Here is a 15,540-nt window from a genome sequence, read left to right as displayed (position 1 = left end):
TATGAGCAATCAAAACAACTGGTAAGACAGATGATGCAGGCACCAGAAAATACAACTTCAAAAAATCGTACATGACATGTCACACACACACACACACACACACACACACACACACACACACACACACACACACACACACACACACTCTCTCTCGCCATCAGACCAGACACATCAGATAAATCCTTATATATTACGAGAGCTATTTCTCATCCATGACTGACCTTGAGCTTTCCCCAGCGTGACTGGTTCACTTGGCTCAGATGGATCACTCACACCGTATTTGTTGACCGAACGCACACGGAAGTTGTAGGATGTGCCCTTCTGGAGGTTAAAGGCGACAAATCTTGGGGAGCTGACCACTGTGTCCATGCTGGCCAAACACCAACTGTTCTTCCCCTCAACGGACTGAGAATCAGCCAATGAAACAACATGCAAAACAAAGTCTGAGCCACACTCACTCACTCAGAGTAACTGTAGAATGCAGAACCTGGCAAATACTAAAAGTGTAAGTCTACAGTAGCATTTCAGTTCAGTACAGCTTCAGATTGAAGGCTTTTTTTGTCTTTAACAGTCATTGTCTCATTAATAATTTGGCTTAAGTTTATGCTATTAAAATCACGTTTACCTCTAAACCTGACTGACTACTTCATCTACATATCATTTTGTGTCATCCATCATTCTTGATACTATTTATATTGGTCAAGGAATGTTACACTTGCGTGCAACTAAGAGTCAATCACTCCTCAAACATGACACAACATACTGTAGCTGAGCATAAACCCATCCCTTTTTCTTCCGCTGAACAGCAATAAGGAAATTAAAGCAGCTTCCAACAGAAAGTCAGATTTATTTTTAAAGCGCATTTAACATGCACATAGTGCAACCCAAAGCACTAAGGAGACACAGGTAGAGTTAGCACTGTGTGAGAGCTTATTTGTTTGTATGTATGTGTGTGTGTGTGTAGGTCCTCCAAGAGCCTATTTATCACAACCATCATATACAATGCATACCAATGCATACCATTGTGGCAGCCGTGGCCTACTGGTTAGCACTTTGGACCTGTAACCGGAGGGTTGCCGGTTCGAACCCCGACCAGTAGGCACGGCTGAAGTGCCCTTGAGCAAGGCACCTAACCCCTCACTGCTCCCCGAGTGCCGCTGTTGATGCAGGCAGCTCACTGCGCCGGGATTAGTGTGTGCTTTACCACACTGTGTGCTGTGTGTGTTTCACTAATTCACGGATTGGGATAAATGAAGAGACCAAATTTCCCTCACGGGATCAAAAGAGTATATATATATATTTTTATTTTTGTGAGTGTGTGTGTGAGTATAGCTTTAATATCTTAAACTCTCTCTCTATGTCTATCAATGCGGTTCATGCATAACCTCCCAACATTATCAAAATACCCATTTTTGGGTGGCAGGGGGCAATAAACAATAATAAACTTGTTATGTTGTGACATACAGTATGTTTAATATCATGGTGGTGTGCCATGAGATGTTCTCATAGTAAATAGTGTGTGAATGTACCTACAGTATTAGCGTACACCATCATAAAAGCACTAGAAGTTTGAGCAGTAGAGCCATTAGCATTCCAAAATCTCTCCGGCTTTGGAATCCCTCAAAACCCAAAGATAATTCTAACCTTAACTGACTTTTATGACTTCCGACTAGACTCCCTTCTCTGAGATGTTGAAGTTAGGAGTTAGAAAGACAAACATAGATGGCATCTCCTCTACACTTCACATTTTCTTTTTGCACCTCCAATCCTCATCTGTTTGCCCTTTTCCATTTTTTGCCTAGGCTACACTAAATTGAACGCCCATTAAAACATCCATATATTTTTCATTTCATCAAATTTCATTTAAATAAAACAGGACTCTGGTATGAGGGGTTCTGAACATAATAAAGCCTACCCAAGGTGGAGGCAATTTTCAATCTATTTTTTAGACAAAAAATGAAAAAGAAAAAAAAGCAATACTAATATCTAAGGCTTCAGCCTGGTGCAGTCTCTGATACTTTTGACGGATTGGACAGTTTTATTACAGCTCAACTTATAAAAGTCCAATAAAGAATATGTGTGTCCTGTGGCAAGGGGCTTTTTCCCTGCTCATTACTGCAAGGTATTGGCTTTCTTTATGCTGGCTAAAATTGCAGCATTTCGTCATCTGGTGCAAGTGAAAATGTGAAATCATCACTTCCAGGCTTTTAATATGGCAAATCATACCTAACCACCACTGCTTTTCAAAGCGTAAAGTGCTCAAGTGCATAATCTGGGAAAGGTACCAAATTTGGTCATGGAAACAGACATATTCTTCTACAATGTTAATACCATTTCACTTACAGTAGCACGTCTAGGTTACAAAAAAAAAAATGCTGTCTTCATATACTGCAGTCTTTAATTCCTGATAATATAAGGTCAGACAAAGCATAAAAAGTATTTTTCAGCTGCAGGGTCTCCTACACTCTTAATGAGTACCCCCTGTACAGCAGCCCTGGCTGGCTGTCCACAACTCTCTCATGTCTCTAGTTGGCAGAGTGGCAAAGGCTCCAAAATCATTTATATTGTAGGCACAGCACTGGGATTCTGTGTGTGTGTGTGTGTGTGTTTGTGTGTGTGTGTGTGTGTGTGTGTTTGTGTGTGTGTGTGTGTGTGTGTGTGTGTGTGTGTGTGTGTGTGTGTGTGTTTTTGTGTGTGTGTGTGTGTGTGTGTGTGTGTGTGTGTGTGTGTGTGTGTGTGTGTGTGTGTGTGTGAGCCATGGCCTAACCAGAGTGAGCATGTGCTGGTGTACAGAGGCCCCAGTCTTAATGAGTGTTTGGGCAGGCAGAAATGGCACAGGGTGGGTGGCAGGATGGGTGAGGTGTCAGACATGGGTTGGGGGGGGGGGGGGGTGGTGGTTGTGGGGTGCTGTTTGGTTCCTGCAGCTCTGACTCACCCGCTCCACATTGAAGGTGAGCAGCTCTTTGCCCCGTGGTTCCGGCTCGTTCCAGCACAACACGGCGTACGTGTCACTCAGCTCACACACACGCACATCAGTCGGGGTGAACGGGACTCGGATCCGACCTGGAGGAGGAGAGTGGGAAAAGAAGGGAGGAGAGAAAAGAGGGAGAGGATGAGGAGGAGGAAGAGGAGGAGGAGAGAGATGAAGCATGGAAAGTCCAGTTGAGCTGAATCACTGATCAACGACAAGGTCAACACACACACAGACACACACACACACACACACACACACACACACACACACACACACACACACACACACACACACACACACATACACACACACATACACACACACACACACACACACACACACTATACTGTGCCCTTGTACCACACACCCATACACACACGGACAAATACAGATGCAATGAATAATAGAGAACTGTGGATGTCCCTTTAAAAGCCCTCTGTGATTTGCGGAGTAGAGCCGAGGGCCCATTACCACGCTGTGCTATTTCATCTTAATGTCCCATCATTCCCCCACTTTCCCCGCACCATTCGCCACTAAGGTTTCCCGTATCACCTTGAAATCCACCGACAGGCTATTACTGCTTTTCACACTGATGGTAAAAGAACCGTCGCAATACAAGATGTGACCTAACCGGGATGTCATAGATGTCAATCAATCTAAAGGTTTGACAGAGTGAAAGACCTGCACATAATACATGTAATTGTGTTTATTATCCATATTGTGGACTACCATTAGTACTGTCCATGAATGCTACAGTAAGACATTGTATTGCAGCTCTATTTTTTACAATCCCTACCATCCTTTTGTCACATTTTCAAAACTGCAAACACAATTAGTTCAACACTTGGCTGTTGCGGACCATGCTATTACAGTTACTTATGTTCTGAGGCTGCTGAAAGCATTATGCTCTTGCTTGAAAACAAAAGCTCTGCAGTGTAGGACTATTTTTGGAAGACTTTATTGCCATGTGTCTTTGTCTTTCCTCTAAATCCCTAAATCCATTTATTATTGATCTTAAACTGGCAGTTGAACCATGGCTCTATAACACTCCCTTGTATAAAAAGTAAGACAGTTTGTATGCCTTCCCTGGCAGGAAGCAAAGGCTGATCTAAATTTGATTTTATATTTTTTTCCCCCTGCAATGCAACACAGGCACACATTTACTGGTCCTGTCCTGTGTATAAAATCACGTCACGGGTCACGTCAATGTCATCTTGGTGCTTCTAGCACCCCAGTAGTACCACAAAATGACATTGCTCCGGGATTCTCCATCAGACAAAGATTAGATTATGTTAGATTAGATTGAACTTTATTGGCGTTGTGCAGAGAACAGGTAGGCTACAAATCAAATGAAATGGAGTTAGCATCTAAGCAGAAGTACATAAGAATAGTGTTATTAACAGATTAGCAGCTATGTTTTGGAATAAGTAAGTACTACAGCATAGGGGATGCTATATCTTAAAACTAGGGCTGTCAATCGATTAAAACAATTAATCTAATTAATTACATACTCTGTGATTAATTAATCTAAATTAATCGCATATATAATTGTTGCTGTTAAAGTATTTAAAATATTTAAATTCAAATTAATCATTGAATAATCAGCATTAGTGACATTAAAGTAAAAAAACTCTTATTATTATTTTCACTGTTCAAATAATGACCTAATATGCTGAGGAAATAAATTCAAAAGTGCTTCGGGAAGAAGTTTTTTTTGCACATACAAGGAATTTCAGGCCACAGATATAACTTAGGGGACACAATGAAAATAAATTAACACTCCCCTCAATGTCAACACTTATTTCTTTGCATTAATGTGTGACTATAGAGTTGATGAACTCCGGTGATATGCAAATTCTTTGCTGCAGGCATTGCAGAGGACTTTATTTTCAACACTTTATTTTTTATCAAAACCATCAGGCCGTTTTTTAAAAGTAAATGTTCCAATCAATGATCCAGGCAGCACGTTTTCTTCTCTCTCCTTCATTTTACAGTCTAATTTTTATTGACTAGAGCGGCTCGGGGTCAAAGGTCATAGGGAATCGATTAATCTGCACTAATTTATTTAATCAGTTATTTTTTCTCAAATTAATTAATCGAAATTAATCAGTTATTTTGACAGCCCTACTTAAAACATGTGCAGTGCTATAGACAGTGTATGGAAATCTAGATAAAGGTTATTATATTATGTAATGAATTAAATATGTTATAAACAGAGATTAAGTGGGCACAGCTGAAAAAGGGTTCATACATAAGAATTGTATATACAGAATAATAGTCCTAATGTGTACAGTTTGTGACCATACACAAAGTACCAATGTGCAAAACAGTACAGACTACAGTATATGTGCCTTGTGTGTCTCTCACCTTCCAGCTCATCCTTGGTGATGATGACCTCTCTCCCACGATCCACTTTGATCACTGTGTGTGGGGGGGGGGGGGAGCAGAGGGAAGTTAGGAGTCAGGGAAGGTAGATGGGTTTATGCACTTAGAGATACAGGCAATACTCCTGGGGTCCACAGAAAGCTCAAATCCCATTTAGAACTGATTCACTCTGGGCCTCTGTGTTTGAAGTTATAACTGTGAAAACTAATAGTATTTTTTAAGTTAACTGTGAAAACAAACATACTGTGTATTTGTGTATTTATTTATGTATTTATGTACACAAACAGACACAAACATACACACACACACACACACATACACACACACACACACACACACACACACACACACACACACACACATATTCCACCCCACTCTAATCTGGAGAATTCTTTACCCATAGTCCTGCTGGGCTCGTTGGGGTCAGAGGTGAACATAGGCTCGGTGGGTTTGGAGGGGCGGCCAACCCCAGCCTGGTTGACAGCACACACGTGGAACTGGTACATGGTGCCATCGTTCAGGCCTGTCACCGGATAGTAACAGGCCTTCTGCACATCCTTGTTACAGCGCACCCACTTCCCAACACCAATTTCCATCCTTACACACACACAAAGGCCAGGAAGAAAAGTTATGAATCACACATGTTCACAGACAAGTAAAGAAAAATGATGCCATGGCAACTAGTAGGAGTGTTACATAGTCCATTACTTTATAAGATAGATAGATAGATAGATAGATAGATAGATACTTTATTGAGTATATAAGTATAAGTATGAATCGACATGAATGTGGTATTAAAAATATGCCCTGTGGAATATATGTCACTGTTAGCACGTGACATAAATGACTTAAACACAAAAGGTGAAATGGACCATCAAAAGAACATTAACTCATGGAGTCACAGAATAAACAAAGATCCGGTAAACAAAAGCTGATGATTTTGCCAACGGTGTTGCCTTGTTGCTAAGAGACAATAAAGTTAAGTGCCTTACCACTGACTCACCAAGGCTTGTATCTTCCATTTTAGACATTCATTAGCATATTTGTAATAAGAGGACACACTAAATGGCACTGTTACACGCACACTAATACACACGCAAGCATAGTCACACACAGCAGATAGGCCTACACGCACATTAGCGTTTTCTTCAGAGTAAGTCAGATTCAGATTCACACCAAATGGCTACAATACAGTAAACGCTGGTCTACACACCTGTCTGCCCCACACGCTGCCCCACACCTGTCTGCCCCACATGCTGTCCAACCCACTGCCCCACGCTGCCTCACACACCTGTCCATCCTGCTCCCCATACTCCTTAAAGCAGCAGTAAGCAATCTGAACTACTGCAAAGATGTGCAATAACCTTTCAAACATCAATAGCAACACAGTTGGCACTGCTAAAAGACGTTTCAGCATGCCAAGTCATGTCTTTTAGGTGCCACATAGATTAAACTGGTCTGTTTGCCTGTCAGATACATGACCATATTGCATGAAATTTAATTGGAAAATCATAACAGTATATAGTTGCTCATAAACGTATGCTTTAAAAGTGGCAAATTCTTGCATGAGAAAGACGACTCTTTTTTTCAGACTTTGTATCACCTTTAGTTTTGTTTCTATAATAAGTACATTTATACAACACAGTTTACTGATTGGACTTTGTTGCTTTTTTATTGTTATGCATGCAACTTTATGCATGAATTTCTGATATGTGTGCAATGCAATGCTCAGCACTTTGCCAATGTTTGGATGGCAAAAAAGTTCAAAGGATTTGAATGAATTGAAATGTGACTGTGAAATGAATATTGTCTATAAATTGTTACATTATTTATATAGCTTTGGTTGTCTTAAGTTGTACCCTTCTGTTTACATTTCGGTGTGTTCCAGCAAAGCTCTGTGTATTATTCTTTTAATCCCATTGGAAAAAGATCGACACAAGAGTGACAGATTTACCAAGCTTCTTATTCCTTACCCCTTCACACAAACTGTTTCCAATGTACTTCTCAACCCTTCAGCAGGGGAGTTTTGAACATTCTAACAAAGATTCTGTTCTGCAACAATGTAAGGATCTAAAATTCTATGTTGAATTCAATGAACCCAGATATTCTTTAGAACGTCCAATTTCCAACATCTGAGCTTAGCTTTGCATCAGTGCCAAACCCCTTATCCCACCGTCTCTCCCATCTCCTGCCTTCCTCCTCGCCTACCAGCACACTGATTTCAGGACCCTGGCCAGAGACCGTAGACACAAGCTTATCTGCTGCCCTACTGAGGGCATGGTAGCTGGTGTATTTGGTATCCATTGTGAAATTATGACATTTGGTCTGTCATGGTCGGTTTTGCACATGCCTACAAAATCTCTTGTCAGTCTGAGTGTTAATGTTGGCATTTGGTTGGTCCATACCTCTCTATGTAGTAGCCCTGGACGGGCGAGGCTCCGTCAGCACTGGGGGGCTGCCAGCGCAGGAACACGTAGTCCCTGTTCACGTCAGACACCTCCAGCAGCAGAGGGGAGCCGGGGCCTCCAGGCACAACAGAGGAGGCATCTGCCGCAGGGCAACATGGGGGGAGGAGGACACACACGATGAGAAAGGAAGAAAGAAGAGGGAAACACACGTTGAGAGAGAGAGAGAGAGAGAGAGAGAGAGAGAGAGAGAGAGGCTGTGACAAAGTAAAATGTGAAAACGTAATTTCAGTCAGTAGTCTTCTGTCGTTTCCAAGCTTTTTACTCTAATGATTGTACTTTTAAAGCCACTAATTGCCTCTGACAAGCCAAAGCCAAGTAGACTTGAAAAAACCCGCTCGTGCAGGACTTGGCCAGAAAAGACTGACTCAGAATGTGCCCCAAACCTGGCAAATATGCAAAGCTAATTCTTTCTTTAATACTTTTAAGGTGACAGACACACTCCTAATCGCTGCAGGGGGAAGCTTCTTTAATGAACTACATGTGGATGGGGGAAGCAGAAGCAGACTTTAATAAGACGACCATGTTGATGGCTGCTGACTCTAAGTTCCACTCAGTCTCTGAAGTGTGCTACTTCAAGGTTACACACAGTGATAGAATGTCTGCAAATGGCTGCCTTTGGAGGCCCAATTGGATTTAACAGAACGCCAAGCAGTAGGTAAGCCAGTATTTGCCCAGCTTGAGCATCTGGGAGGACATAACTGCCAGAACTGAGACTGCAATTCAGGCTAGCATGTGTACTCAAGAGGGCGCATGCATCAACCTGCAGCGTTGAGACTTCATCCAGCCTGTATCATGCAGTTTGTCTTTGTTTATTGTTGTCACTGCCTTACGTTTCTGGACCTATTTGGGACAGTGTATATTTAGAGGCTGCATATGCCTGCCTTAAACATTTCCTTAGGGTCTGCAGCCTTAGTTGTGCTCCAATTAGGCTAAACCTTCCTCTTCACTTTTGCGGTGTTTGACTAAATATACACAAGACGTAAAAGATCTAACATTCACACAACACAGGAAAACAAGAAATGGTCAGTACTAGTCACCAGTGAAGTACACTGTCCCAGCTCTCACCTTTGACGTAGATGTAGGCACTGTGTTCAGTGTAACCTGTCCAGGTGCGCAGGCGGACCTTGTACAGGCCCTCGTGCTCCTTCTGGACACAGTTGAGAGTTAAAGAGCAGGAGCGGAGAGCTGTGTGCACCTGCAGGCGACTAGATGTTCTCAGGGGGACCCCTGAAGACCGGAGGCAGAGAGGAGAGGAGAGAGAATGAGAGAGGAAGGAGGGAGAGGAAAGTGGAGAATGGAGAAGCAAAGAGAATTGGGGGAAGGCAGAGATAAAAGGCCTCGAGGTATCAGGAGACTTGACGAGGGTAAAAACAGAAGCTGCACTGTAGGTTCTTTAGAAAACACTGATCAGATTCAACATTGTTTCTCTATGTGCAGTTCAAGCAAGTGAAACTTTACTGCTGAATTTTCAAACTATCAAATGCCATAGAAGTGACTGGTTCAAATAGATCCTTAGCTCTAAAAGAGTAAGGGTAAATCATCAAAAGCCACATGAAGGATCTCAAATGCGAAAGGTTGTGACCTCTGACCCTCTAGTGTGGGGGAGGTTCTAAACGTAATGTTCACTGAGTGCAGGATGTTCTTAATAAAGCAACCGTTTATGCTAAGAGTCACTTCAACTCGCACATGTGTTTCACTTTTTGAGTGTGTGAACAGTTTCAAATGGTGCCCCCACACATACTTCTACCTACACAAAGAAGGCTACACACATGTAGGTGCACACACACACACACACACACACACACACACACACATGCACACACACACAGAACCGGGCCATGTTGTGTTGAAAGGGAAGCAGTTCACACAAATATATCCACTTCACCACCCACCCACACACACACATAGACACACACCCCCTGCACACACTCTCTCTCACACACACACACACACACACACACACACACACACACACACACACACACACACACACACACACACACACACACACACACACACACACACACACACACACACACACACACACACACACACAGCCTCACCATCTCTGAACCAGGCCACGTCTTGTTGAAAGGGCAGTAGCGGCTCACTGAAGCTGCAGCGCAGAGTGAGAATCTCCCCTTCCTTCACGAAGGTCGGGGCAAAGGTCGACCCAAACAGCGCCTCCTGCTCCACAACTGGAACTAACGCAGAACAGGTAGTGAGTCATGCAAAGGCCTCATGGACTAAGGAGACCTGTTTATGGCCAGGTGGACCACAGGTGAAACCCCAGACGTGTTCTGTCAGAGAGACAAGCTTGTGCACCTGGAAACCTCAGAGGTGAAAATACACCAACAGGGGTTTCCCCCTGTGGCCTGTAGTCGCTGTCACAGCTCTCTAGCTTGTGTGTAAAATAAACACGGGTGGAACACTGTTAGGAACACTTCTGACTAGAAGAAAAAAGCAGACCTTAAAAAAAAAGAAAAGTGCAATCTAGAAGGACAAACATTATAGTGAGGGTAAAAAGAAAGGCAATCTAAGAAGAGACAATACCATCAAATCTCAGACATAGGCTTGCCATTTCTGAGGAGACGCCCAGGAGATGGTGAGTATTTTTCTAGGGAGCTCTTTTCTGTTGACAGAGAAGGAGGTCTCAGCCAGATGGCAAAGGAAATAATGACTGAACAGAAACATTCCCTGACATGTACCCATGGTGCCTCTGCATCTCATGATCAGTTTGCACAACACGAACAAACAGCTTTTACTGACACTCGTACTAAAATAGTGCATGTATTTGTACGCTGCATATAGCCACTTTAGTGCTAATTATTTTAATCTAGTGGAGGCTACATCACAGCTATCATCTACAAAGGGCTTGCTGCTGGTAATGTGCATTAGATGCTAATAGTTTCATGTAAGGATAATGAGCAACCTACCACTATATTACATCCCATACATAATACGGGATGTTAGAACTCACTACATTTTGGCTCCCTGTCAAGGAATGATTTAGTGATTGCAGTCTGGAGTCACCCTGTAGAGGGAGAGTCTGAAAATGGGAAATGAGAACATTTGTCTAAAGTAACAGCTACTTTTGACACACAGTAGCACAGACTTAGACTTAGAAACATGCTCACTCAAGCAAAGCACAGGCTCCCTAACAATTTTCCACTCTTGCCTTCCCGCTGGTTCTATACATTAGATATATTCCAGCCCTCCAAGTGCTTCCGATGCTATATGTTAGACATATCCCAGCCTTCAATGTGCCCCTAGCTCTTTCTGTTAGATTTTGTTCAAGCCTTCCTCTGTAATCCTCGATGTAAACATACCACTGTGATTAAATATAAATGAGTGTGCTATAATTCTCCATTCCTATTCTTCCTCACTCAGCCCCCCACTCTTCCACCCTCTCCTCCTCCTCCTCCTCTCTTCATCCCCCTTTCCACTCCTCGAGTGTTCCCTGCCACTCGTCCAGCGTTTTCCCTCTGCTTCTATGTGCCCACAGCTGGAAATTTAGAGGAATTTGAACAAATGAAAAGGAATCAACTTCAAAGCGGCGGAGGTCTTTCTTGTTCCTCATCACGAGGAGGTGAGAAACTTCAAAAGGCTCCCGAAACAGGTTATTAGCGCTGGAGGACATTGTGTGGCACTTACGTGGGGTCCGTGAAATCTCTAGGCCTGCCTGCGGTCCCTCATAGGCTGCAGGGACACACAGATGGAGAGAAAGAAGGCAAGAAAGAAAGTAAAAGAATGCAAGAAAGAGGAGAGAGAAAGAAAGATGTGAAAAAGACAAATCAACCACCTCACAGAGACATATTCCTGTAAGCTTCATCAAATATTCCCTTTTTTAAAATCTATTTTTGACAAGTGAACAGGAGCCTGTGAAATATAAATAGCCATGGAGATGCATTGGTGGCCTGTCAAGTATCTTCTATCATTGTTCTTCATTTTATTGAGATATGACAGGCCCAGATGCAGTAGCTGGACGTTGAGTGCCATCCATACCAGGCTAAAGGAATTAGCTTCTGTCCTATTGAGCACTTAAATTATGACGCAATGTAATTCCCTTGGGCAGACGGTCCAAAAATGTAATGGAGACACTCGGTTAGCAGGCCTTCATTTAGTTTCATGTCCCTTAAGTAGATCACTGCCGTGATTAATTGATGCCACAGCCAGATGCAGAGTCACATTGTTTTCTTGTGGTTATTAATTCATCAGCATCTTACTATGTGAATATTTCAGTGGCTCTTGAAAGGACCGAGAGAGCAGTGTAACACGGAAGCTCACCGGAGAGTGAGAAAAGGAAAGAGCATAGTTAATGTTTGAACGCTCCTAGTGTATGTTCTTTGTCAGCTTTGACACAGGCCGTATACCGTAGCCTGTCACATGTTCGCACTGTGACAGGCTTTGAACAGATTGCACGCTGATGTTTTTGATGCCCCCCTATACAATATTTAATCTCAACCTATGTAATATTGAACTTGGGCTAATATATAGCATGTAGGAAGAGGAACTCACAGTTTATGTGGAGAGTAGCGAAGGTGGTAGCTTCTCCCAGAGAACTCTTCGCCACCGCCTTATATTCTCCAGCATCCTCAGCACAGCATCTGGATGAGAGAGAGAGAGAGAGAGAGAGAGGGAGAGAGAGAATGGAGAGAGTTGGAGAGAGTAAAGCTATTGCCGAATTGATCTCTGTGACAACTCCACCACACTAATGTTCAATTCCCCAATTCCCCAGCTGAATCAGCGCCTCCCCTGTATTGGCAGAAACTTCACTGTTGATACTTTTGCTACTCTGAATGGTTAGAAGCCAAACGTCTATAGAGAATGCTAATGGTTATACAAGTCACCGATGTGGAAATCTTGATTTAGCTAATTAATTTGTGATGCTATAGTGAACAAAGGATGATATTACAATAATCACACCAGAGGACAACTAATATATGCTGCATGTGTATGCAGAATATAATCCACTTTATATGAACCTTTGAAGATTAACCCTTCTTCATTGGTTTAAAAAACGGAATCTCTGACAGCAAAATCATAATGGTATATTAGACCTGCATTTACAGTTTGCCACTTCTTCGTCAGACCATTATCATCATCTTTCCAGCAGTGGGCTGTAACTAGCCAGTGGACTGCCTGTAAACCGATGAGCAAAACGCCTGCATGGCCACCAGAGGTTTACTGGCCTCTTGCTATGTAGAAATGTAATTAGCATTCACATTAGTGTATTCTATGGGTGGTGGTGGTAATGTAGTGGTTAAGGATCTGGGATCTGGGTTGCTCCGGGGACAATGTAGTCCCTTGTAATATAACTGACATAGTCACTTTGGATGAAAAGTGTCTGCTAAATTAATAAATGTAAATGAAATAGTAGCCTCCTATCTTCTCTCACCTCCTGATCTCCAGAGTGTTGAGGCCAAACGCCTGGACCAGAGTGTATCTCCAGGGCTGGTGAGACTTAGTCAGAGGGACCCCATCTTTATACCTGGCCAGAAAAGAGGGCTCAAACATGGAACACACTGACACATTTGAGCACACTGACACATCTGTGCACACTGACACATCTGAGCCCACTGCTTGTGTGAAGTTGAGCACACCAACACACACACACACACACACACACACACACACACACACACACACACACACACACACTCACACACACAAACACACACACACACACTCTTTGCCACCCCACAGGAGTGATTCTCTCTCTAATCTGTAATCTGTATAAGTTTGTAGTTTATCTTGCCTTCATATATATCCATTTACATCCCTCCCCTACCGTGCCAACCGATTTCTGTTGGTCTGACTCCAACCCCACTGTTTCCCTTTGGCAGGATTCACACTGCCTCCAGCACACTAATGCTGAGCCAGGGCCAAGCCTGGACTGATGAAGACCTGATGGGCTCAGACATAATCACAGGCTATCCAATCCTACATTCTAATCCTCTCTCTCTCTCTCTCTCTCTCTCTCTCTCTCTCTCTCTCTCTCTCTCTCTCTCTCTCTCTCTCGCTCGCTCTCTCTATTTCTCAATGTCTAACACAAACAAACAAGCAAACAAACAAACACACACACTTTAGACAAACCCACACTCTAAGTTACCTCACTGGCTATATCAAATGGTGTAAAAGATACTTAGGTCTATATGAGTATGTTTTTTGGACATCTCTCACCAGGTGACTTTGGGCTCAGGGGAGCCCTGGACGGTGCAGGAGAGCTTCACCCCCATGCCCTCCCACACGGTGTGGGCTCGCAGTGGGATGGGGAAGTCAGGGGCCTTCATGCTCAGGTCCTCCAGGTACTTCATGTGGACCATCTTCTTCTTGTGCAGCTGGGGGTTTGGGCAGAAAGTGTGGGCATGATGATGGTGATGGTGATGTTCTTGATGTAAAGGTGCTCTAAGCGATGTCATACGTTTTTTTAGGCTAAAACATTTTTTTGTCACTTACAGCAAAAACACGATCTCTGTGGACAACCCAGGCTCCAAAAACAGCCAACAACGGGAGGGAGGGGGAGGAAGTATTGGTATAGTAGATAGCGAGCTAGCTTTCTGTTTCAACAGAAGTGACGTTACCCAGCATCGCTTAGAGCACCTTTAAGGGTTCAGTTCATAGACATACTGCACTTCAAAGGACAGGTGTGTACATCTTTTCTTTACATGATTATAAGACATATGAAAAATAGAAGGGTATCAAAAACTTGTAAAATGGTTAAAATCGTCACAATCATAGTGTTTTGGAGTATTGGAGATTACCACAAGATTCCAACCCAGTTCCACCTTGTATGTGTTTTTTTCAATCAGTAGCACTCCTGATTACCTGGACACATTTGATGGTGTTAATCAGGACCATTACGACACTGAATTCAATAAGTATGAATTCAGTATTGAATTCTGAATTCAATATGTAATGAAGTTATGCAGACTGGTCCATTTTGGCAGGGTTGTGGTGGGGGTGCTGTATTCAAAGATACAAAGGGCACTGACGGGGCCCCCCATATAACTCAATGACCAACATATAATTTGGAGGGCCCGATATTATATTCTCCTACTAGGGCCCACACTTTTCTACAGTAATTTCCTGTGCAATAGCCGCATTGTGTATAAGCCGCAGGACAGTTTTATGCGAGTTAAAAGAAACAAAACCATATTAATACCATATTAACTGCCCCCGTGTATTAACCTCATAGCTGAAGAAATTTAGCAAAATCAATGTATAAGCCGTGGCTAATAGTTGGGAAATGACGATAGTTGCAGCCCTGCATGTTGATGGGGGTGAGGCCAGGTTTGACAGAGATAATAAATGTCCACTGATACACTGTAGTTGTGCCTGACAGAGTGAATAGTGATGATACCCACTGAACGTCAGCATTTTATAGACACGCTAAAGAGTGTATTTCCCCCTCAACATGGTGTATGAGAAGTTCTGAAAATAATTCCTGGTTAATTCTTCATTAATCCTCTTTCTGAATCTAAATATGAGCTAAGGACTTTAATCCGCAAATTATGGCATGACCAGAGGGAAAACATTAATAAAAAAGCAACTAATGATGAGTCAAAATCAAAAAAAGACCAACAGAAAGACTCTGCTCTTGATCCTGGAGTTATAATACGCAGATTGAGCACTCACTTGTCCTGTAGCCTTCTCTAAATTGCTTCAGTGTGGCTGACTCATCCCTCTCTAGTTATAAATGACCTTACCTCC

At 42.8% G+C, this 15,540-nt stretch overlaps 1 protein-coding gene across 3 annotated transcripts in view; it reads right to left on the bottom strand.

Annotated features, from left to right (window-relative positions):
- The window catches only part of myom3 (myomesin 3), a 56,517-nt gene that overhangs the window by 13,723 nt on the left and 27,254 nt on the right, over positions 1-15,540 (bottom strand). For all 3 annotated transcript variants that reach the window (XM_076280445.1, XM_076280447.1, XM_076280446.1), the window contains 12 exons: positions 15,537-15,540; positions 14,011-14,168; positions 13,226-13,318; positions 12,346-12,434; positions 11,482-11,526; positions 9,891-10,031; positions 8,893-9,054; positions 7,765-7,906; positions 5,757-5,956; positions 5,342-5,395; positions 2,936-3,063; positions 222-405 (listed from right to left, as the gene is read on the bottom strand). The exon at positions 15,537-15,540 is cut by the window's right edge and continues 150 nt beyond it. In XM_076280445.1, the coding sequence (XP_076136560.1) occupies positions 222-405; positions 2,936-3,063; positions 5,342-5,395; positions 5,757-5,956; positions 7,765-7,906; positions 8,893-9,054; positions 9,891-10,031; positions 11,482-11,526; positions 12,346-12,434; positions 13,226-13,318; positions 14,011-14,168; positions 15,537-15,540 (1,400 nt within the window). The remainder of the gene's footprint in view (positions 1-221; positions 406-2,935; positions 3,064-5,341; positions 5,396-5,756; positions 5,957-7,764; positions 7,907-8,892; positions 9,055-9,890; positions 10,032-11,481; positions 11,527-12,345; positions 12,435-13,225; positions 13,319-14,010; positions 14,169-15,536) is intronic.

The sequence above is a fragment of the Alosa pseudoharengus genome, unplaced genomic scaffold (assembly GCF_046254945.1).
Source record: "Alosa pseudoharengus isolate Yale_2024_CS ecotype anadromous, Long Island Sound unplaced genomic scaffold, YU_APseudo_1.1 YU_APseudo_1.1_scf_12, whole genome shotgun sequence".
In the NCBI taxonomy this organism is placed as follows: domain Eukaryota; kingdom Metazoa; phylum Chordata; class Actinopteri; order Clupeiformes; family Clupeidae; genus Alosa; species Alosa pseudoharengus.
This window is presented reverse-complemented; position numbering and strand designations above follow the sequence as displayed.